General features: G+C 47.4%; 1 protein-coding gene across 3 annotated transcripts; it reads left to right on the top strand.

The window, feature by feature from the left end:
• Positions 1-228: 228 nt before the first annotated feature.
• Positions 229-23,893, top strand: LOC146345391 (enkurin-like). 3 transcript variants are annotated; one of them, XM_084855121.1, is made up of 6 exons: positions 229-311; positions 7,644-7,749; positions 13,569-13,717; positions 15,059-15,285; positions 17,411-17,557; positions 23,275-23,891. In XM_084855121.1, exons 1-6 carry the CDS (start codon positions 269-271, stop codon positions 23,446-23,448), a joined length of 846 nt encoding a protein of 281 aa, XP_084711247.1. In that variant the 5' UTR covers positions 229-268; the 3' UTR covers positions 23,449-23,891. The 3 variants fall into 3 exon arrangements, with proteins under 3 accessions (XP_084711247.1, XP_084711249.1, XP_084711248.1); XM_084855122.1 differs by lacking the exon at positions 229-311 and adding an exon at positions 6,922-6,974 and having other exon boundaries at positions 23,275-23,885; XM_084855123.1 differs by lacking the exons at positions 229-311; positions 17,411-17,557 and adding an exon at positions 6,879-6,974 and having other exon boundaries at positions 23,275-23,893.
• Positions 23,894-24,097: the final 204 nt, after the last annotated feature.

The raw sequence follows: 24,097 nt of genomic DNA on the forward strand, positions 1-24,097 counted from the left end.
TAACACAATGAATGGAAAACACTTTTTGCATGGTAAGGCATGATGGAGCAGATCCAGCAATCATACTGCTCTTCTGGCTGAAAGCTCAGGGCCCATCAAAATCAAGGGACGGGCATACCCACACACGCAAAGAGTTCTAGGTCACCATTTTTGCCTTGGCAACTCTATGCTGCATGAGTTCTGGCAGAAGGACATCTAAAAGTCAAAGATCAAACTCAGCTTGCTGTACACTGAGCTAACTACAAACACAGACACACGGTCCACAGCGATGAGAGTTCAAGTTTATCAAAAGCTTCACAGCACTGTCCATGGCAAGTCTTTGACAATTTAAAATTTTAGTTCATGTGCAGAGTGTCTCTAAAAAGCCCAGACAATGATGGAGGCAAACAGAGAAGGCTCTGGGCAATGAAGATGTGACGTTTCCAGCAAAGGCTCTCCACTTTTGCATCAGTTTAAAAAGGGAAAGTGTGGCCCTACACCCCTTCTGACAGACAAGGGCCTTTAACTTTTTAGCAAGGCCTCTGTCTAAACAGAGCGGCACAGCTCAGCTCTCTAGCCGTGACGCTTTAACCTGGGCAACTCCTCTGTAAATTTTATTCTACTTCTGTTAGGTTCTCACAGACATTTTAAAAACTTACTCTTTTTTTCCTTTTAACCTGGTACACGAAAGCACTGAAACACTGAGTGCCGAAACTCAGGATGCTGGGGGGTGATGGGCATCGCCTTATACTTGCATTTTTCAGGCAGCCATTAATCTTCGGGGAGGCGGTGGGGTGATTTGCAGGACTTCAAAGGCAAGCTTCCCAGTTTGTTTGTATTTGTAAATCCCAAGCTTAAAACAGGACACGATGAGGTACAGGGCCGCCAAATTCTTGCTTTGGCACGGGCAACAAATAACTCGGGTCAGCTTTCTTCGCTGGGGTCTCAAACAGGAAAACAGTCTTAATTTAAAGTTGTAACATCACTGACAGCGTCAGCCAGCCAGCTACACAGATCTCATTGTTTTTTAAGACAGTTGCTCCAGTATCTTCTTTTCTTCTCAATCAGGTTGGGTCTCCCAGCTTACACAGTTTATTGCAGCTTCCAGGAGCATGGTAGTAGCGTGATTTTGGCTTGGCCAGGAACATGCTGTCTGGTTTCTCGGTCTCTTCAGCACACACACTCAGGCAGTGTAACACTGGACACTCAAATCAGTGAGATTTCTTCATTGCAGGGAATCCCGCGGCAAAAGCTTAATGGTTACGCTCTTCAGAAATCATATAGCCGATGGTCAGCAGCTACAGGCTCTATGCAATTCTAACACAGTTCAAAGCTAAACACGGTTACCTTGACAGAGATCTTCAACATGGTCTCTCCGCTTCATTCTGCTTTGGGACAGTCTTATGGCACAATTTTCACTCGAAGAGGGGTCTAGCCTGTGCTCTGGGGGCTGATTCTTCACCTTTATTTTCTATTTTGCCTTCATCTTCTGGGTCTTCATTTTCCGTTTCCATTTCTTAGGGATTTCATCTCAATTAGGCGAGGTGATGATGTTGCACAACTCAGAACGTTGTGGGCAATTTTCCTGCCCCCCCCCTCTCGGCGCGCTAGGCTAACAGCTACTTCTTCGGCCTCACACTCTCACGCTCCCACGCTTTGTTAAAAGCCAGACTGTCCTGCAACATTTCTCTAATTAACAGCCTCAGATCTTGTTTTTTTTTTCTCAGCTCGACCTTGAGCTTTTTGCTGTTTTCTCTCTCTATTCTGAATCTTTAAAAAAAAAACCTTTTTCCTTCTTTGTTTGACATACATTCCAAGGGGGTGCAAGGTTTGCTTCCCCCACCACCCATAGCCTCCCTCCTAAATTGAAGACAGACACAATTTGGGAATGGGAATTGGTCAGTGAGTAAGGGGTCTCACTGGCCGACACAAGAGGATTTTACACACCACGCACTTTGCTACTGGCCTGGGCACCCGGACGGTCAACGGTATGCGTCAGAAACCGCAGTAGCCACTCACACAATCATCAATCTCTCCACTGCATCCATATGTCCATATATATATGTCCATATATATGTCCATATATCCACCCACTTTTCCCACTTTTTACCAGAGCGGAAAGCGGCTTCCCCAGCTTCCTCAGCTTCCTACTGAGTACTGGCGTGCTGGGTACTGGCGCCCACTCGGGAGTGTGATCAGGCCCCCCTTCTACCCGCAAGGAGTAGGTTCTTTTGTATACGTATGCCACCAACACTGACCTTCTTCATAAGGCGGGACCCTCTTTTTTTCTGCCCAGTGGCCTTTCTCCCTAAAGGCGGGGCCCTCTTTTTCCCATATACTTGCCTTTCTCCTGAAGGCTTCCAATGTGGGTTTCAACTCAATTGCAGCTGCGATACAGGCAGGGCTCAAGTTCCTTCCTCCGCTTCCCAAGGTTCTCTTGCCGCTCGCTGCCGTTTGGGCGATCCCGGTGCAGGCTTTCTCCCATTCACTCGACAAAAAGGTCGCTGGCGCCACGAAAGGGAGGCATGCGCCGAGCTCGTCTTCCCGGTGCGGCGATCAAGAGCAGGCAACTGCCACCTGTCTGGCTCAGAGCCTGCCACATCCGAGTCATGGCACCATTTATGTTGCAGAACCCAGAGTCAGAGAGACCACGGAGTGAAGGAAAAAGAGATTCTTTATTTAACGTGCGGGCTTAAGGCTGGAATCATTTCCAAAGAGCCAGAAGCCCCGAAATACATCAGCACATTGTTTTTATAGACATTGTGACACATAGGAAACGGCTCCTCCTCCCTCTCCCGCGTGGGGTTGCAGTCCTCAACATTTCTTCTCCTAGCACCATTGTTTATAATACAAGAACTGGGTTATAGGGTAGCCATGATAAGGAGAGAACAGAAGAGAACAGCAGAGAACAAGATATGCAATTGTATGACCTTTGACAAGATAAGGAATTCCTGTGTCTCGTCAGCTTACAACAATATATTCAAGGGAGAAAGAGCTCAGCAAGAACATGAAGCATGATACTGCATGAGGCTACTTAGTCTGACCCCCGATATGGCTGCTACACTAGAACCCAATGGGGCCATCCCATGAAGCTGATTGGCAGGAGATTCAGGAGAGATAAAAGGAAGGGCTTCTTCACACAACATGGAGTTGAACTATGGGATTCACTGTTGGTAGTGATGGCCACTATTTAGATGGCTTGAAAAGGGGATTGGACAAATTCACGGAGAAGGCTATCAATGGCTACCAGTCCTGATGGCTCTATGCTACCTACAGTATCAGAGGCAGCATACCTATGTACACCAGTTGCTGGGGGACATGGGTGGGAGGGTGCTGTTGCGCTCATGCCCTGCTTGTGGGTTCCTGGTCAACAGCTGTTTGGCCACTGCGTGAACAGAATGCTGGACTAGATGGACCCTGGGTCTGACCCAGCAGGGCTCTTCTTATGTTCTTATGTTTTCTGGGGCGGAGTGGAAGTAATCTCCTCACTCCTCTAGATATATCATAGAATCATAGAATCATAGAATAGTAGGGTTGGAAGGGGCCTACAAGGCCATTGAGTCCAACCCCCTGCTCAATGCAGGAATCCAAGTCAGAGCATCCCTGACAGATGGCTGTCCAGCCTCGTCTTGAACACCTCCAGGGTGGGAGAGCCCACCACCTCCCTAGGCAATTGGTTCCATTGTCATAGTTTTTCCTGATGTTCAGCCAGAATCTGGCTTCCTGTAACTTGAGCCCATTATTCTGTGTCCTGCACTCTGGGATGACTGAGAAGAGATCCTGGCCTTCCTGTCTCTGACAACCTTTCAAGGACTTGAAGAGCGGTATCCTATCTCCCCTCAGTCTTCTCTTCTCAAGGCTAAACATGCTCAGTTCTTTCAGTCTCTCCTCATAGGGCTTTGTTTCCAGTCCCCTGATCATCTTTGTTGCCCTCCTCTGAACCCTCTCCAGTTTGTCTGCATCCTTCTTCAAGTGTGGTGCCCAGAACTGGACACAGTACTCCAGATGAGGCCTAACTAGTGCTGAGGAGAGGGGAACTAGTACTTCCCGGGATTTGGAAGCTATGCTTCTATTAATGCAGCCCAAAATAGCATTGGCCTTTTTTGCAGCCACATTACATTGGTGGCTCATATTCAGCTTGTGATCGACAACAATTCCAAGATCCTTCTCGCTTGTAGTGTTGTTGAGCCACGTATCCCCCATCTTGTAACTGTGCATTTGGTTTCTTTTTCCTAGGTGCAGAACTTGGCATTTATCCCTATTAAATGTCATTCTGTTGTTTTCTGCCCAGCGCTCCAGTCTATCAAGATCACTTTGAATTTTAAGACCCTCTTTTGGGAGAAGACTGAGCCAAAGTAGGAATTGAGCACCTCTGCCTTTTCTTTGTCAGCTGTTATCATTTTGCCATCCTTATTTAATAGCTGAACAACCATTGCTTTCCTCTGCCATTTACTTTGCACGTAGCTGAAGAAAGCCTTTTTGTTGTTTTTAGCATCCCTTGCTAACCTCAGTTCGTTCTCAGCTTTAGCCTTCCTGACGCCATCCCTGCAATTCTGTGCTACCTGCCTGTACTCTTCCTTTGTTGCTTGGCCTTCTTTCCACTTCCTATATGTGTCCTTTTTTGTTTTCAGGTCATCTCTAAGCTTTCTGTGAAGCCACATTGGCTTCTTCTATTGTCTTCTACCTTTTCTTCTTGTTGGAATGGTTTGTGATTGTGCCTTGAGAATTTCCTTTTTTAAAAGCTCCCACCCATCTTGGACTCCTTTTCTCGCTAGCATCGCTTGCCATGGGACCTTCCTGATCATTGTTCTGAATTTATTAAAATCAGCTTTCCTAAAATCCAGGGTACACGTTTGACTACACTCGGCTTTTGCTTCCCTTAGAACCAAGAACTCAAGTGCAACATGTGCTTTCATCCAGAGTGCCTGTAAGTGCTACTTTATCCACTAAGTCATCTCTGTTGGTTAGGATCAAGTCAGGGATAGCTGATCCTCTAGTTCCTTCCTCTACTTTCTGTAGGAGGAAGTTATCCGCCACACAAGTCAGGAATTTCCTGGAGGGGCCATGTTTTGCAGCATTTGTCTCCCAACAAATATCGGGGAAATTGAAGTCCCCCATTACTACTACATCATGCTTCCTTAAAACATTGGCTATATCAACCCGGAACTGCATCCAAAATCCAGTAGGAGCCCCAGATGGAGGAGGGGGATGTATTTTCACAATGAGAGGAGGATATGACCCCTTTACAGTATCTGTGGGGTGGGGGTGGCAGAGGCTTTCTGGTTAGAGGGGCGCTGTATTTCTTTGCTTTTCTGGGTTGGGTCCTGGATGCCAAAGAATCTGCAGGAATGCAAGCAGTGTGGGATGTATGACTAGGTGGAAACAGAGGAAGTCGCTTCTGAGCTGAGTTCATTTCCTTCCCAGCCTTAGGGCTTCTCCACACAGGGATTTTCTGTGTGATTGCTGTCCTCCATTCATGGTATTTCAAGCATACAATACACAATAATATTGTCCTGCAGCAGCTGTCCCATGCCTTGCCTCTGTTTCCCCCATGAAACTCCATGATATTTTTGTACGGGGAAAATGCAGTATTTTTTCAGGTCACACCATCAAACCGCCACCACCTGCCCATGCACTTCTGCCCTGGCGCAACAAGCTGCTTTGGGCAGTTGATGGGGGTGCAGCTATGATGCCGCCGCCAGTGGCAATGGTGGGGCAGGAGTGCCCCCCCGCCTCTTTGCTGTTCTGCCCTGGATGGCCTGCAGGGCACCCCAGGCTGGGAGTGCGCAAGCGCGGTAGAGCGGCACTGCCTCCTGCCGTCCGGTCCTCCCCCATTTCTCCTCCTTGCCTGCTCCCACCTCCACCACCGATTTCCCTGGGGGCCCAGCAATGGGACCGGAGCCAGGGCTCCGCTCCGCTCTGCTCCGCAGTCGCTGCTTCCAGGTGAATCGGCTGTGGAGGTGGAAAGCTTGCCAGCAGGCGGGCGCGCAGGAGCAACTTGGCAGCGTGCGAGGGGCAGGAGTGAAATGGAGCCACGCTGTGCTCAGCTCCCTGTCTCAGGGATGCCTGAGATGGGCAGCCGTGGGGAGGTGGCAAGGGGGTTGCACCAGCCGCTGCATGGCGCAGGCCAACGTGAGCACATACAACCCCTTTCCACTCAGCCCCCTCTCCTAGTGTGTCTTCCCAAGCAAGAAAAGCGTGACTGCTGGCTTTGACAAGGGCAATACTGACTTGCACGCATGGGGCGGGTGGGGAGCCCTTCGGCTGCAGCCCTCGCTGATCCAATTGAGGCTGGCTTCTGGGTGAACAGGCGGCAGCAAGAAAGGATGTGCCATTGAATTCAGTGGGCTTTCCGGGAGACTTTGCTCCGAAGTAAGTCTGCTGCGTTCAAGGGGCTTACTCCTGAGGAAGTCCTGTTGTCTCATCCACAGTGGCCACCTTTATTCAGAAGAAAGCGAGGTAGGGATTGGAGTGGAAGCGAAAAGGGGAGGCAAGGAGGTTGAAATAGAAAAGCCCCGTTTCATGCCGGGGGGGGGGGGGCTATGCCAGAGGGGGAGGAATGCTGCTGACATCCGATAGCATCCCACCAGGCTCCACCCAGCACTGTAAATGGCAGGTAGCATTATGCAGTCAAAGAAAAAACGGCTGTGTAAAGAACCAATTGAAATCCTGCAAAGAACCCAGAAGCAGAAGCCCCAGCGAACTGCAGGATAAAAAGCCTGGTGTGGGACGCCCTGCGTCAGCCCCGCCCCTCAGGCACCTGACATATGTGCCCAGGAGCCTGTGCAGGTGTGCGTGTGGCTCCGGGGCACCAGACCTGGCGGCCAGTAATGGCGGGGGTGGGTTTGGGGCCCCTCCTTCTGGGGAGAGCCATGAGTGGGCGGAGCCTCTCTATGCATCGGGGGGGTCCTCTCCCCCCTTTGGAATCTCAACTGCCACTGCAACCTGGGCTGGAGAAAGATCAGACCTGGTGGACTCCGGCTTCAGCAGCAGCGGTTAGTGCGGAGGGGAGAGTCCCTACAAAGGGGGCGGGTGGGGCCTGGGCCCACCCTTGCAGCGCCAGGCTCATCCGCTCCATTGCCTTCTGTACCACGAGTGGTACCGCCTAGGCTCGCCTCCCGAAGATGGCTCCCAAACAACTGTCCCGTTGCTGTTAATGGTTGGAAGCCAACAGGCAGGCCGCAAAGACAGAGTATTTCTAAGACCCACCAGACCTGGCTCAGCTGTTCAGTTCCTCCTGTTATGAGGGACTGTCAAGATCTCCCTGGGCACGTGAGGAGCGACCCTCTGCCCAGCCCCTGAAAGATGATGCCCTGGACTCAAGGCACAGGGCTGTGCAGAGACCGTCTGGTGCAGCCTTCCCCAACCTTGTCCCCTCCAGATGTAGTTTTGGACTACAACTCCCAGCATTCCTGACCATTGGCCATGATGGTGGGAGCTGAAGTCCAAAACACTTGGAGGGCAGCCAGTTGGGCAAGGGTGGTCCAATGTGTGGGTGAGTGAGAACTGGAGCTTCCCCCTAATTCTTACCTTGAATTAGTGTAGGTGGGTCTGCTAACCTTAGCTGAGCTTTCCTCCCCACTCACGGCCCCCTCCACGTTTTACTTTTCCGGTCTGCCAGCACTTCTGATAGGCACTTCAACTAATCCCTTGTCCAATTTAAGCTCTCTGCAGGACTCTCAACAGTCTGAAGATGACTGCACTGTACCTGGAGGAAAATATTTACAATCTGCTGCCCTCCGAAGAGAAAGAACCCATCAAAACACACAGGTATGGGGGCAGGCAGGAGAGAAAACCTCACCTGGGGAGGAATTCTGGTCAAGTATGTCATTTTGTCACTCCGTAAGGTCCCTTCTCAAATGACAGACCACGTTCTGAATTATTATAAAATAAATTTATTTCAGTGTGAATTAATTCAATTCAAGTCACGTAGATTGTAACCCTAACCCTAGGGAGGTGGAGTTGCACTATATTTAAAAATACGTATCTCTGCACAGAAAGACAGGAGGATGAGCATGGTAGCCCCATTGAGAGCATCTCGGTTAAAATAAATGGAGCAAAGAATAAAAGGAACCTGGTGGTCGGAATCGACTACCGGCCACCCAACCAAGGAGAAGCTGAGGATGAAACTTTTGAAAAGCAAATTGCCAGTGCTTCAAGGAAGCATGATGTAGTTGTAATGGGGGACTTCAATTTCCCCGAGATCTGTTGGGAGACAAATTCTGCCAAACATGGCCCCTCCAGGAAGTTCCTGACTTGTGTGGCTGATAACTTCCTCCTACAGAAAGTAGAGGAAGGAACTAGAGGATTTTTTATTTTTTAAACTCACTTTTTTCCATTTATTTGTCTTGTAACACATGCTTCCACACCAGTGGGACTCTGCTTTTAACCTCTACTGAGTAGAGGAGCAGGCACAGGCTAGTCTAGAACAATCACAAAGCTAGACACAAAAAGGGAAAAGAGGCAATGGAAGGACAGGACTCTCCAGTGGTGGTGACCTGCAAGGTGTGTGCCATGTTTGTTTTCTTGCCTGAGAACCACATGGCCTACACCTGCAACAAGTGCAAGTTGATCACGCTGCTGGAGGAAAAAGTAAGTGGACTGGAGCGGCGACTGTCGACCTGCCAGGGAATAAGAGAACACGAAGATTTCTTGGACAGAATGGGGGAACTACAGCAGCAAAGGGAAGACCAGAAGCTTGAAGAGCAACAGCAAGAGGAGGCTGTGGGAAATGCTGAGGCAAAGAAAAATGGAGTAGAGGATACTCCTTGGAAAAGGGTGACAGTTAGGAGGAGAAGAACTAGATGCCACTCTGCACCAGTGGAAGCAGTGGAGCTGTGGAACCGATTCCAGGTACTTGCGGATGAGACTGGAGGACAGCCTGCAGAGGAAGAATCACAGGGGAACCTGCATGAGAGTGAGCAAGAGGCTGAAGGTCAGTCAAACAGAGGCGATGAAACCCAGGCATACAAGAAGAAGAAGAGAAGAGTGGTAGTAGTGGGAGACTCCTTGCTGCGTGGGATCGAGACCCAAGTATGTCGCGAAGACCCGTGGACTCGCCAGGTATGTTGTCTCCCGGGAGGACAGATTAGAGACGTGACTGAAAGGTTGCCTGCACTCATAAAGCCCACTGACAGGTATCCCTTTCTTCTCATCCATGTGGGAACAAATGATACCGCCAAGCGGAGCTACGAAGAGATCACGTCAGACTTTGAAGCTTTGGGAAGGAAACTCAAGAACTTTGGGGCCCAGATAGTTTTCTCATCCATCCTTCCAGTAGTTAGAAGAGGGATAGAAAGGGAACGAAAAATACTCCGGGTGAATGACTGGCTACGAAGGTGGTGCCGACAAGAGAGTTTTGGATTCTGGGACCACGGGCTATACTTCCTGGAAGATGGGCTGTTGGCAAGGGACAGGTTGCACCTCACAAAGGATGGGAAGAATGTGTTTGGCCACAGCATGAAGAACTTAATCAGGAGGGCTTTAAACTGAATCCTACGGGGAAGGGAGATGTAATGTTGGGGGTAACAATGGACGTAGGCGCATGCACTGCAACGGAGAGAACAGCTCTGATAGCGCCCAATAATAGTCTTCAGACACATGTAGGAAGAAAGCCAGACTATGAAGCACATGGTCTTCGATGTCTATATACTAATGCCCAGAGTATGGGGAACAAACAGAACGAACTTCAACTCTTAAGTGTAGTCAAACGCGTACCCTGTAGTCAAACGCGTACCCTGGATTTGAGTGTAGTCAAACGCGTACCCTGGATTTTAGGAAAGCTGATTTTAATAAACTCAGAACAATGATCAGTAAGGTCCCATGGCAAACGACGCTAACGAGAAAAGGAGCCCAAGATGGGTGGGAGCTTTTTAAAAAGGAAATTCTCAGGGCACAATCACAAACCATTCCAACAAGAAGAAAAGGTGGAAGACAACAGAAGAAGCCAATGTGGCTTCACAAAAAGCTTAGGGATGATGACCTGAAAACAAAAAAGGACACATATAGGAAGTGGAAAGAAGGCCAAGTAACAAAGGAAGAGTACAGAACGCGGCGGCTCGCCTGATTAAAGGCAGCCGCCAGCGAGATCACATCACTCCAGTGCTGAAGGAGTTGCACTGGTTACCAGTTGTTTTCCGGGCCAAATTCAAGGTGTTGGTTTTGACCTTTAAAACCCTATTTGGTTCCGGCCCAGCCTATCTTATGGAGCGCCTCCAGCAACACCAGACAGGCCGCTTAACAAGATCAGCCTCGGATGGCCTTCTCTCTGTCCCATCAGCCAGGACAGCTAGACTGGTGGGGACGAGGGAGAGGGCCTTCTCTGTGGTGGCCACCACTCTGTGGAACTCCCTCCCTAGGGAACTCCATCATGCCCCCTCTTTAATGAGCTTCCGTCGTGCATTAAAAACGTGGTTGTTCAGGCAGGCATTTGGGGTGGGTTAGGGTATTTTTTTAAAAAAAAAATTATGGTAAAATTTTATTGTTTTAAATTGTTTATGGGGGTTGTACATCGCCCAGAGTGGCTGGGTGACCAGTCAGATGGGCGATTAATAAATTTAATAAATAAATAAATAAATAAATAAATACAGGCAGATAGCACAGAATTGCAGTGATGGCGTCGGGAAAGCTAAAGCTGAGAATGAGCTGAGGTTAGCAAGGGATGCTAAAAACAACAAAAAGGCTTTCTTCAGCTACGTGCATAGTGAAAGACAGAGGAAAGAAATGGTGGTTCAACTATTAAATAAGGATGGCAAAATGATAACAGATGACAAAGAAAAGGCAGAAGTGCTCAATTCCTACTTTGGCTCAGTCTTCTCCCAAAAGAGGGTCTATGAGCTCCCTGGCAAAGGCGAAGTACAGGCTGAAGGGGCAGGATTGCAGCTTGAGATCAATAGGCATATGGTCAAGGAACACCTCATTACTTTGAACGAGTTCAGATCTCCAGGGCCAGATAAACTGCATCCTGGAGTAATAAGGGAACTGGCAGAAGAACTCTCAGAACCACTGTCTATTCTCTTTAAGAAATCATGGAGGACGAGGGAAGTGCCAGATGACTGGAGGAGGGCTAATATGGTCCCTGTCTTCAAAAAGGGTAAAAAGGAGGAACCTGGGAACTGCAGACCAGTCAGTATGACATCAATCCCTGGGAAAATTCTGGAGCAGATGATAAAGCACCTTGAAAACAATGCAGTGATTACTCGAAGCCAACATGGATTTGTCAAAAACAAGTCCTGCCAGACGAATCTGATCTCATGTTTTGATCAGGTCACCTCCCTTGTGGACTGTGGGAATGCTGTAGACATCCTATACCTCGACTTCAGCAAAGCTTTCAACAAAATGCCCCATGATCTCCTGATGAGCAAACTAGCTCAAAGTGGGCTAGATGAAAAAACAATCCGGTGGATCCACAGTTGGCTACAGAATCGGACTCAAAGAGTGCTTCTCAGTGGGATCTTCTCAAGCTGGGAAGAGGTAACAAATGTGGTACCGCAGGGCTCAGTCCTGGGCCCAGTGCTCTTCAACATTTGTATTCATGACTTGGAGGAGGAGGAGGTACAGGGAATGCTGATCAAATTTGTCAATGATACAAAATTGGGAGGGATAGCTAATACCCTGGAAGACAGAAACAGAATTCAAAGTGATCTTGATAGGTTGGAGCTCTGGGCTGAAAACAACAGAATTACATTTAATAGGGATAAATGCCAAATTCTGCACCTAGGAAAAAGAATCCAAATGCACAGTTACAAGAAGGGGAATACTTGGCTCAAAAATACTACAAATGAGAAAGATCTTGGAATTGTTGTCGATCACAGACTGAATATGAGCCAACAAGGTGATGTGGCTGCAAAAAAGGCAAATGCCAGTTTGGGCTGCATTAATAGAAGCATAGCTTCCAAATCCCGGGAAGTACTAGTTCCCCTCTACTCAGCACTGGTAAGGCCTCCTCTAGAGTACTGTGTCCAGTTCTGGGCACCACACTTGAAGAAGGATGCAGACAAACTGGAGACTGTTCAGAGGAGGGCAACAAAGATGATTAGGGGACTGGGAACAAAGCCCTATGAGGAGAGACTGAAAGAACTGGGCATGTTTAGCCTTGAGAAGAGAAGACTGAGGGGAGATATGATACCGCTCTTCAAGTCCTTGAAAGGTTGTCACAGAGAGGAAGGCCAGCATCTCTTCTCGATCATCCCAGAGTGCCGGACACGGAATAATGGGCTCAAGTTACAGGAAGCCAGATTCCGGCTGAACATCAGGAAAAACATCCTGACTGTAAGAGCAATACGACAATGGAACCAATTACCTGGGGAGGTGGTGGGCTCTCCCACACTGGAGGCCTTCAAGGCGAGGTTGGACAGCCATCTGTCAGGGATGCTCTGCCTTGGATTCCTGCATTGAGCAGGGGGTTGGACTTGATGGCCTTGTAGGCCCCTTCCAACCCTACTATTCTATGATTCTAACCCCAAATATCTGGCTGGAGGGTCATTTGCACATGGGATTATTAGCATTTCATTGGAGCTTTTCATTCAAAAATTAGTGGTGGGAGTTCTTTCACCTTGATTCAAAAATGGAGTCAGCAAATCAGTAAGATAAATGTTTGCGGATTTTTAAATGAATGAATAAATAATCTATTCCACAGAGACACACACGTTATAAATTACTCAAGCCCAGTTCTACTGCAAGGTGTCATATAGTCTGTGGAGGGCTGGGTGGGGGGTCATTAGTTCTGCACCCCTGGCTTACATGGTGACTAGCCTTTGTAATTAGCCACACCTCTCATGGCAGCCATTTTGTGATGGTGGCCAGGACAGTGTCCTCACATTTCCAAATGTGCCCACAGGCCCACAAAGGTTGCCAAACCCTGCTATGGTGCATGCTTTCTGCGGTGTCCCAGATGCAAGGCGCCTTGGGACATGTACTTTCCAGGGAACCTATCATCTGTACAAGGGGGATTGCAAGCATCCGGGGCAAATTACATTTTCCAGCATGCCTGTTACTTCAGAATGCTGTAACTGCAGCATTCAAAGCACCAGGGAGGGCGGGAGGGCAGGCCCTGGCTCAGATTACTAATCAAGCTAAAGAAGAACTGGGGGGGGGGGGTATTGACGTCAGTTCAGCATATGACCAAGCATTATGAGTTGGGCAAATTTATATTCTGAACCAGGTTATTACAGATTTGAGCAACATCACTATTAAAGATCCATTTCAAAAGAAGAAGCCACAGGCTGACGAAGAGGCAAAGGGAAGCTGGGAAAAGCACAGCGGGCTTGGGGGCTTTTGAGGAGGGGCGGGGACAGGGCTGATGAGCAGCAGTGGGGGGCTGCTGCTGCTGCTTGTCAGCGCTCTGAAGATCTGGAGGGGGAGCCCCTTTGCTTGGGAATGCTGGCAGCGCTGTGCTGTGGGCGTCAGGCCTTGTACCCGTGGCGCGCCAGACATGCCTTCTACTAAGGAGCACCTTAGCAAAGTTTATCCATCTGCTCTGGAGACGGGAAATAAGGGTATTGTGCAATTGCATCATCCATGGGGAAAGTATGGCGCTTAAGCTTCCCTTGGAGTTTTGATTACTCTTTCCATTTTTTCTTGAACTGAAGGTATATATCAACATTCAAGCCATTTGTGAAACGAGAGATACAAGAGAAGAAGACGGCACCATGCAAAACAATGGGCATACCCAAACTCCAAGTCCCCACTCCAAATGACTTCCTCCGGAAACATTCAAGGGAACTGAAGCTTCCAAAGCGTATGTGTTCAGCCTGACAATATTCTCTGCTAAAACCTTTCCCATTTATAGGGCATTGACCCAAGGCAAGAGAGGACAGAGGCCCTCTGTGGAAAGGTATCACAACCATAAAAGGGCCGCAGGTTAGAATGTTCTGCTTCTGCATCTGCTCCAGAAGAACATGGCAGAGGGACTGGACCAGAACAGGCTAGTGCAAGAAACCCAGTTGACTACTCTTTAAGAGCCAAGCTAGACAAGATGTTAATGGTGTGAATTTCCTTTTGCCCCTTAAATTAACAAAACTTAACATACAGGTTCCCCTTATGGGGAGACACCACATGCACAGCTGGCTAAATGCGGGACTTTGCATTCTCATGGGAAAGTGATGTTTTATCCACATGTGAAACGTTTGGGAACCACGCCGAGGGGGGGACTTATTTGGAGTTGGAGACACAGCTGAGTGTGGCAGGAAAGCCAGTTTGCTCAGAGGTCGCTCAAGAGGAGCAGAGCAGCGGCAGCATTTTGGCCACTCTTGCTGAGTGGCTCTGCAGGCGATCTCCATAACCCACGCTGGCACAACGGACGACACGCTAACCCACCACAGGTAAAATAACCCTTACTGAAGACCGTGGGTTCCCAGGGTGGCTTATTTGGGGGAAATAACCCAACATGGGTGGGAAAAGAGCTCACAGACATCACACCAAGCCATCATGGGTTAAGTAAACCATCGTAGTTTATTTAACGCATTGTGGGTTAACATGTCATCTGAACCCAGTCAAAGAGTTGAACTTCGCCTTCCCACCCACCTCCAGAGTCTCAAGCCCACTTCAGCTTCTCTCCAGCTGCTATTTACATAACAAAAATGTGCATGTTAATTGCACTCACACCATTAACATCTTACCGAGTTTGGGCCGCAGATATCTCCAGTGAAGCTTCACACTGGCAGCTCTAGCGGAGTTCTCTCTGGCAGGGAGAGGGGAAGCAAAGTCTCCTTCTCTGGCCAGCAGCCAAGGCCCAGGATGTTCTTCCTGGGAGAGAGAGAGGGCGTAGCCTCCCTTGTTTCTCTGGCCAGCGGGAGACCCCAGGGCGCCCTTCCCTGCATACCTGCAGAGCAGCGGTTATGCTGGGCAGAGGCGTGAGGAAGCGCGGCCCCCAGGTCCAAAGCGTGAGTGAGCACGAGCAGCTGGGGAAAGCGAGGGAGGAGTGAAGATGGAGGAGAGATGGGCTGAAGGGCTGGCAAGGCATTTTCTGAGCAAGAGGGGCGACTCAAAAGGTTTGCTGTGAAATGTGTGTCTTCTTCCTGAGATGTCAGATGTAGAGATTAAATGGTTGCTACTGTCTGTTGTTGTTTTTCAAACACAGGAAAAAGAGATCCAGGCCGTAGGAAACCACCCAAGCTGCATGTGCCACAAAGGACAGACCACCCTCTCATGGGCATTCGAAGTGAGAAGGATTACATCGCGACCAACATTGCGGAGGCCATCATGGCAGTGGCCAAGAAGCCCCTCCGCGCATGCGTCGACGTGCGCAGGGGAGACAAGTTTCTCATTGACGATTCGGGACTTGTTAAAAAATACCTCAAGAAAAAGGTATGTTTCACTAGACAGTGTTAAAAATGACAGGACTGTGGTTAAAACAATATTTGAAGTAGGTTTGTAAAGTTATAGTGCCTTATATTTCATTATTAATAATGACAACCAATTAAATGATGTTATGTGATTCATCATTTGCCTATTAGCTGATTAATTGCTTGTTATTCATAAATACATACATATCCCTATTACAAAAACCAAAATAATGGCACCTTTTTTCAAAACTAAAGGAAGTTTGAGATAATTCACAATGAAATAAAAGATATTGCTGGGTGCCAGAAGGGCATGCCATCTTGGGAACAGGGGAAGAGTGTGACAAAATCACGTTTGCCTGCTTGTGTTAATGTTAATGTTTGGATGCGTTTGCAGTGTAAATGTAACCCTGGTAAGTCAGGGTTAATGGAATGGTAGAGAGTGACTGAAAGGTGGGAGGGGCCTGTGTGTGGGTGGGTTGGGGGGGAGCCTGAGAGTATAAAAGGAGAGAACAGAACAGTCAGGAGTTTCGATAAGGCCTTGGGGATTGAAGAAGCCCGTCTAGTTGCTGGGGCTTTGGGGAACAGGATTTAGAAGGGGTAGAGTAGGTGGGTAGGTGAGGACCAGGCATAGATTGATCACTGAGACTCTTTAACATGTCTTATATTCCGTAAAAATATGTGTTTTTTAATACAAGATCCCACGTGTTGGTTTGTCTCATTGCGCTGCTGCCAGAAAACCCTTATCCTGGTTGCTTCTCCTGCACTGGGTGGAGGGAGCCAGCTAGGCACCTGGGGTCTCTCTTTGACCCCAGAGAGTGAAAGGGGCTGAAGCTTCGGTGTCAGCGAGGGCAGCTGGCCACAGCAGCGGCAGGTGTGCCTGAGGGTGGCTCTTCTCACTTCCATCAGGTGGGCGCTGGAGAAGGGGCAGGGAAGTCGCAAGGAGCCCTGGGCTGATCTGGCTGCTCACGCGGCTTAGGGCAGACAGTGCGGCCAGCAGCCGCTCCAGGATTGCGGAGCATCCCAGCTGCCTCTTCGGAAGAGCGCAAGGATTTCCCTGCTGGATCAGACAGGAGATCCACCTAATCTAGCATCCAGTGGCCAATCAGATGCCTGTGGGAAGCCCACAAGCGGGACCTGAGTGCCATGGCAGCCTCCCCGTCGGGCAGCCCAGCAACAGGCATACCGAGGAATGCTGCTTCTGGACATGGAGGCGGAATGAAGCCATCCCGACAAGCAGCCTTGTCCTCCATGAAGCCCCTTTTAAAGCCATCCGAGGCACTGGCCATCGCCATCTGTGGAGGAAGCAAATGCCGTAGTTTTAACGCTGCGCTGTGTGAAGAAGCCCTTCCTTTTATCTGTCCTGACCCTCCCACCAATCAGCTTCATGGGATGACCCCACTGGGGTTCTAGTATTATGAAGGAGGGAGAATATTGTCTCCCGGTCCCGTTGCTCCACATCTCACCATTTCTTCTAAGCTAAACAGTCCCAGATGTTGAAACCTTTCTTCATAGGGGAAAAGGTTGTTCCAGATTCCTGATCGTTTTGGTTGCCCTTTTCTGCATCTTTTCCAGCTCTACTATATCCCTTTTGAGGTGCAGCAACCAGAAGTGTACACAGTATTCCAGGTTTGGCACACCATAGATTTGTATAAGGGCAGGATGATATTGGCAGTTTTATTTTTGATCCCTTTTCTAATGATCCCTAGCATGTAACTAATTTTATATTATTTTATATCCCCTGCACACATCAGGAGATCAGAACAATGTTATTGATGTTGGGAATAATAAACAAACTTTTGAGACATACAACCATGTTGTGCAATGACAGCCAGCTCTGAGCTGACCTGAAATTATTCCATCTTTTGACGGTAGAACATTTTGAAAAAAGCAAGGGCCTCTGATGGGGTTGTCCATAAATGCCACTCATGTCATTTTCATGCTTTAGTATTAATTTTGAAGCTTATCTTTCTCTGGAAATGCTAAATAAAATTGCAGTTAATGGATACCATTAATTAACCATTTTTGTTTCACATTGGTATTTTGATGTCTTTTGTTGCATTATATGTTGGGCGGGAAAAGGAGACGCTGGGCTGCCATGTGTTCTCCATAATACATACTTTGAGACAGAAAGTGTACTTTTGTTGTAGGATTTTGGTGTTACACCAAAATACATAAAAAAGCAAAAGAAGGAAGCAAAGAGAGCCCAGGAAGAGACTGATGCCTGTCTGAAGAAGAGCCATGGACAAAAAGGCCTGACACAGCTCTCCAAAGAAGAGAGGGGAAATGTCCTGGAGGTACAGAATTGACTCACATCAAATGATGTCCAGAACAAAGATAATACATAGTATGTTCCTTCTGGTAGAATAAACAGGAACGTGTTTATTCAGCTTATACAATCGGAGTGGGCACTGTTTCCCTAGATGGAAGTCTAGTATTATTGTGCATCGGGATTGAGAGGTCACCAGTCTCATTTCAGGAATTCAGAGCATTACAAAGTAGACCTTAGCCCATGGCTGCTTCCAGACCAGTGGCTTCTAGCACTAATAATCATCATCACTCTTCCGACCTAAACTACAAGCAGGATTGCATGTGAATTTCCACACTATCAGGGATATAGCAATCGTTCAGTATATGCAGTCAAATGCTTTTCTGGATATCATTTTTAAAAATATTAAAATATTAGTGGAATGTCACTTAAATCAAAGAGTGTTGTTGTTGTTGTTCAGTCGTTAAGTCATGTCCGACTCTTCGGGACCCCACGGACCAGAGCACGCCAGGCCTTCCTGTCCTGCGCTCTCTCCTGGTGTGTGCTCAAGTTCATATTCATTGCATCGGTGATGCTATCTAGCCATCTCATCCTCTGCCGTCCCCTTCTCCTTTTGCTTTCAGTCTTTCCCAGCATCCTTTTCCAGGGAGTTTTCTCTTCGCAGTAGGTGGCCAAAATATTTGAGCTTCAGCTTCAGTATCTGTCCTTCCAATGAGCACTCAGGGTTGATTTCCTTTAGGACTGACTGATTTGACCTCCTTGCAGTCCAGGGGACTCGTAAGAGTCTTCTCCAGCACCACAGTTAGAAGGCATCAATTCTTCAGCACTCAGCCTTCCTTATAGTCCAGCTCTCACAGCCATACATTGCTACTGCTATAATCATAGCTCTGATTATACGGACCTTTGTCGGCAAGGTGATGTCTCTGCTGCTTACTATGCTGGCTAGGTGTGCCATAGCTTTCCTCCCAAGGAGCGAGCGTCTTTTAATTTCATGGCTACAGTCACCATCTGCAGTGATCTTAGAGCCCAAGAAAATAAAATCTGTCACAGCTTCCATTTCTTCCCCTTCTATATGGCAGGAAGTGATGGGGCCAGATGCCATGATCTTAGTTTTTTTAATGTTGAGTTTCAAACCAGCTTTGGCACTCTCCACTTTCACCCTCAACAAGAGGCTGTTTAGATCCTGTTCGCTTTCTGCCATTAGGGTGGTATTGTCTGCGTATCTGAGGTTGTTGCTAATTCTCCCGGCAATCTTAATTCCGACCTGTGATTCATCCAACCCGGCATTTCTCATGATGTACTCTGCATATAAGTTAAATAAGCAGGGCGACAATATACAGCCTTGTCGCACTCCTTTCCCAATTTTGAACCAATCGGTTGTTCCATGTCTGGTTCTGACTGTTGCTTCTTGTCTCTCGTACAGGTTTCTCAGGAGACAGGTAAGGTGGTCTGGTACTCCCATCTCTTTAAGAATTTGCCACAGTTTGTTGTGATCCACACAATCAAAGGCTTTAGCATAGTCAATGAAGCAGAAATAGACGTTTTCCTGGAATTCTCTTGCTTTCTCCATGATCCAGCGAATGTTGGCGATTTGATCTCTAGTTCCTCTGCCTCTTTGAAACTCAGCTTGTACTTCTGCTGAAGCCTAGCTTGCAGGATTTTGAGCATCACCTTGCTGGCATGTGAAATGGGCGCAATTGTGCGGTAGTTTGAACAATCTTTGGCATTGCCCTTCTTTGGAATTGGAATGTAAACTGACCTTTTCCAGTCTTGTGGCCACTGCTGAGTGTTCCAAATGTGTTGGCATATTGAGTGCAGCACTTTAACAGCATCATCTTTTAGGATTTTAAATAGCTCAGCTGAAATACTGTCATCTCCGCTAGCTTTGTTGTTAGTAATGCTTCCTAAGGTCCACTTGACTTCACTCTCTAGGATGTCCGGCTCAAGTTCAGTGACCGCACTATCATGGCTATCAGGGACATTAAGATCTTTCCTGTATAGTTCTTCTGTGTATTCTTTCCACCTCTTCTTAATCTCATCTGCTTCTGTTAGGTCCCTGCCTTCTTTGTCCTTGATCATGCCCGTCTTTGCACAAAATGTTCGCTTGAGATATCCGATTTTCTTGAAAAGATCTCTAGTCTTTCCCATTCTATTGTTTTCCTCGATTTCTTTGCATTGTTCATTTAAGAAGGCCTTCTTGTCTCTCCTTGCTATTCTCTGGAACTCTGCGTTCAGTTGGATATATCTTCCCCTTTCTCCCTTGCTTTTTGCTTCCCTTCTTTCCTCAGCTACTTGTAAAGCCTCATCAGACAGCCACTTGGCTTTCTTGCATTTCTTTTTCTTTGGGATGGATTGAGTTGCTGCCTCCTGAACAATGTTACGGACCTCTGTCCATAGTTCCTCAGGCACTCTGTCTATCAGGTCTAATCCCTGAAATCTATTCCTCACCTCCACTGTATATTCATAAGGGATATGATTTAGGTCATACCTGAATGGTTTAGTGGTTTTCCCTGTGTTCTTCAATTTCAGCCGAAATTTAAGAAGCAGCTTATGATCTGAGCCACAGTCAGCTCCAGGTCTTGTTTTGACTGACTGTATAGAGCTTCTCCATCTTTGGCTGCAAAGGACATAATCAATCTGATTTCGATATTGACCATCTGGTGATGTCCATGTGTAGAGTCGCCTCTTGTGCTGTTGGAAAAGAGTGTTTGCTATGATCAGCGTGTTCTCTTGGCAAAACTCGATTAGCCTTTGTCCTGCTTCATTTTGTACACCAAGGCCATGCTTGCCTGTTATCCCGGTGATTTCTTGACTTCCTACTTTAACATTCCAATCCCCTATGATGAAGAGGACATCTTTTTTTGGTGTTAGTTCTAGAAGGTGTTGTAGGTCTTCATAGAACCGATCAACCTCTGCTTCTTCGGCCTCAGTGGTTGGGGCATAGACTTGAATTACTGTGATGTGGAATGGTTTGCCTTGGATTCGTACTGAGATCATTCTATCATTTTTGAGATTGTACCCCAGTACTGCTTTTCCCACCCTTTTGTTGACTATGAGTGCTACTCCATTTCTTCTAAGGGATTCTTGCCCACAGTAGTAGATATGATGGTCACCTGAATTAAATTCGCCCATGCCTGTCCATTTGAGTTCGCTGATTCCCAATATGTTGATGTTCAATCTTGCCATCTCATGTTTGACCACCTCCAGCTTACCTTGATTCATTGATCTTACATTCCAGGTTCCTAAACAATATTGTTCTTTACAGCATCGGACTTTCTTTTCACTGCCAGACACATCCACAGCTGAGTGTCCTTTCGGCTTTGGCCCAGCCGCTTCACTCTTTCTGGCGCTACTTGGAAATTCCCTCTGCTCTTCCCCAGAAGTATATTGGACACCTTCCGACCTGAGGGGCTCATCTTCCGGCATCATCTCTTTTAGCCTTGTGATACATTCCATGGGGTTTTCTTGGCAAGAATACTGGAGTGGGTTGCCATTTCCTTCTCCAGTGGACCACATTTTGTCAGAACTCTCCGCCATGACCTGTCCGTCTTGGGTGGCCCTGCACAGCATAGCTTATGGCTTCACTGAGTTATGCAAGCCCTTTTGCCACAACAAGGCAGTGATCCATGAAGGGGGAAAGAGTGTTAGAATGCTCTAAAATTCTGATGCTAATTAAAAAAATGGGGAAAACCCATTTTCCCATCACCATCATTTTAGCCATGTGGTTCATGGTGGTGACCACAAAGGGCTTTTTAAATGTAACCCCCCCCCCAGCACTATGGTGTTATAGCGCTATAACACTCTTTCATTTAAATGGTATTTTGTATGTGTGTGTGTGTGTGTGCGTGCGTGCCTGTTCAGACATCACATTAAGCCATGATGGATAGGAGTTTTGAGCTAACCGCAGTGGCTTAGCGTGACTTCTGACCCAACCATTGGGGGTTTATTAGCAACGTATAAACCACATTCACTAACCACCTGCTGTAAGATAGTTAGCAGCGCTAACCATGGCTTAGCGTGACTTCTGACCCAACCATTGGGGGTTTATTAGCAACGTATAAACCACATTCACTAACCACCTGCTGTAAGATAGTTAGCAGCGCTAACCATGGCTTAGTGTGACGTCTGAACAGACCCCGTGGTTAACAGAGCGCTTCCATAGAGCTCCACAGCCAGAGTGGCTGAAGACGGCCAATGCAGGAGCAGTGCTGCTGACAGCCATTGGCGGCCATTTTCTTCATTTTCAATATAGGAATTTTGCGCAAATGCGCATTTTAGGGATATGGCAATTTTTGCACAACTTTCCACCATTTTTATGTATTGCTTATTTCTGCAAGGGGAGCAGAAAGAAGGTAGAAAATGGCCACCAACAGCTGTCAGCAGCACCGCTCCTGTAATGGCTGTGTGAGCTGCACAGGTTGCTGGGATGCATGAGCGAGCGGTTGGAGGACTGCAGGAGGGAGGGTGGTTAGAGTGGTTAGGCTAGCCACACTGCAGGCCATAGTTAGCTGCACATGTGGCAGGGGATCTTGCAGCGGTTAGCCTAACCACCCTTCCCCAATGTGCATCTGAACAGGGTCTATATATGCAAAACACTTTTCTGTTATAATGTATATATTAGACATTATAACCAGGCAAGCATTTAGCACTAGTTAAAAGATTGACTTAAAAACAATAAGGAAAAGGAAAGGTTCCTCCTGTGCATGCACCGGGTCATTACTGACCCCTAGATGGACGCCGTTTGCGCTGGCGTTTTCATGGCAGATGATAGCGGGGTGGTTTGCCATTGCCTTCCTCAGTCTTGACTACCTTTCCCCCAGCAAGCTGGGTACTCATTTTACTGACCTCGGAAGGATGGAAGGCTGAGTCGACCTGAGCTGGCTACCCGAGACCCGGCTTCTGCTGGGATCGAACTCAGGTCATGGGGAGAGTTTCGGTTGCAATACTGCCGCCTACCACTCTGCGCCACACGAGGCTCTTGTGTTAAAAACAATAAACAGGGTGATAAAATAGCACTCACCACAAAGGCTACACTGAATGTGTGCTGAGCTGTGATAGGTTCACCTGTCCAATATGTCACTGCCGACCTCAAAACCCCGCCCTTTAAAACAAGATGGAAGGTTGGTGCAAAATGCTTCTACACCTGTGGAGATTGTGCTTTTCTTCTATTTTTTCTAAAAAAAACAGACATTAGATTCCCTGCAGTCTTTTTCTCAAAGATGAAAGAACCACAGGAAAATACAGAATGACAGACTGAATTTCTGTGTTGTGTGGATGTCCTATAAAAACTCAGTGAACAAACCATGGAATTTACACACTAAATGCCTAGCATGGATGCATCCTATGAAAGCTTCTGCCATGATAGACTTAATCAACTTTAAGGTACCACAGGATTTTTCATTTCTCTTGTTTCAACAGCCTAACACAGCTACCCCTTTGGAATCTCCAATTTCGTCTGTTTAATTTGGCCAAATTCACACTGCTGGGACTTCTGAGAAACACCCCATGAAACTGGAGCAGCAACATCAGCCTTTTTTCTTGGAAATTTGACATTGTGATAGGTTTTCTTCCAGACATTTGCACAATGGAATTCATTTAAATCCATATCGTATTATCTTTCTAGGTTTTATCAATCATTTTTACTCTTTCCTGAATTGCTCAGTGAAAAGAAACTTTTTCCCCCTATAATGCTGCTGCATACTTTGAAAGAATCAATTAAATTTCCTTTTCATATAATTCCTGCAGGGTCTCAAGCACAACTGGGAGGAGATCAATCGGGAATTCCAAAGCCTTTCCGTCGTTATCGACACCGTGCCCCGGAAACTCCATAGAGAGAAGATGGAGGTGCAGATGAGGCAGCTGGAACGTGACATCAGCGTACTTGAGAAACACAGCGTGATCTACATTGCAAATGAGTAAGGGTGTCATGATCCAGGCCGTTGGTGTCAGTGGCAGAGTGGCGCATCTGCTTGGATCTCTCCCACTGAAATCAAGGAGACTCAAAACATGGTCAGCGTTGGGTAGATTGTGCCCATTTTGTATTTTACAAACAACTAAGAATTAATCTATTTTCTACAGCAGGGCTGGGAAATGCATGCCCCCTTCCCAGATGTTGCTGAAATCCAACTCCCATCAGCCCCAGGCAGTGATGCAGTAGTCAGGATTGATGGGAGTTGTAGGCTGAGGGGCCACAGTTCCCCCGCCCCCATCTCCTCTGGTTAGGGTTTTTTGTAGCAAAATAACATAATAGTTAATTTTAACAAATATCTAAAGGGCCTTTTAAAGTTTTGAATGTTAAAGCTCTGGAAAAGTTATAATGAGTCTAGCCTTATTCTGAAATAAATATCCACATTAGTTACATTTACCATGTGTGTTTTCATTTAGGTGTGTGTGGTTTTTTAGGCGCACCATGGCCAGTTCTTCTGCACATTCACCTTCCAACTTCCATTACCAGGGAGATGTGTGTGCTGCTTTTCCACATGTGCTGTCCAAGGTGCTGCACAACAGAATCTAAGAACAAACAGGAAACAAGCTCCAAAGGCCAGAGACGTGAACATTTATTTTGGGC

The sequence above is a fragment of the Heloderma suspectum genome, chromosome 5 (assembly GCF_057233095.1).
Source record: "Heloderma suspectum isolate Gila_16-S chromosome 5, 16-S_ref, whole genome shotgun sequence".
In the NCBI taxonomy this organism is placed as follows: domain Eukaryota; kingdom Metazoa; phylum Chordata; class Lepidosauria; order Squamata; family Helodermatidae; genus Heloderma; species Heloderma suspectum.

Bases quoted from the DNA above. Each gene is read 5' to 3' on its own strand.
- LOC146345391 (XM_084855121.1), top strand. From the start codon at position 269: ATGAGAGTTCAAGTTTATCAAAAGCTTCACAGCACTGTCCATG. The intron at 7,750-13,568 runs GTATGGGGGCAG...CTTGAACTGAAG, and splicing joins GAACCCATCAAAACACACAG to GTATATATCAACATTCAAGC. The intron at 13,718-15,058 runs GTATGTGTTCAG...TTTCAAACACAG, and splicing joins GGAACTGAAGCTTCCAAAGC to GAAAAAGAGATCCAGGCCGT.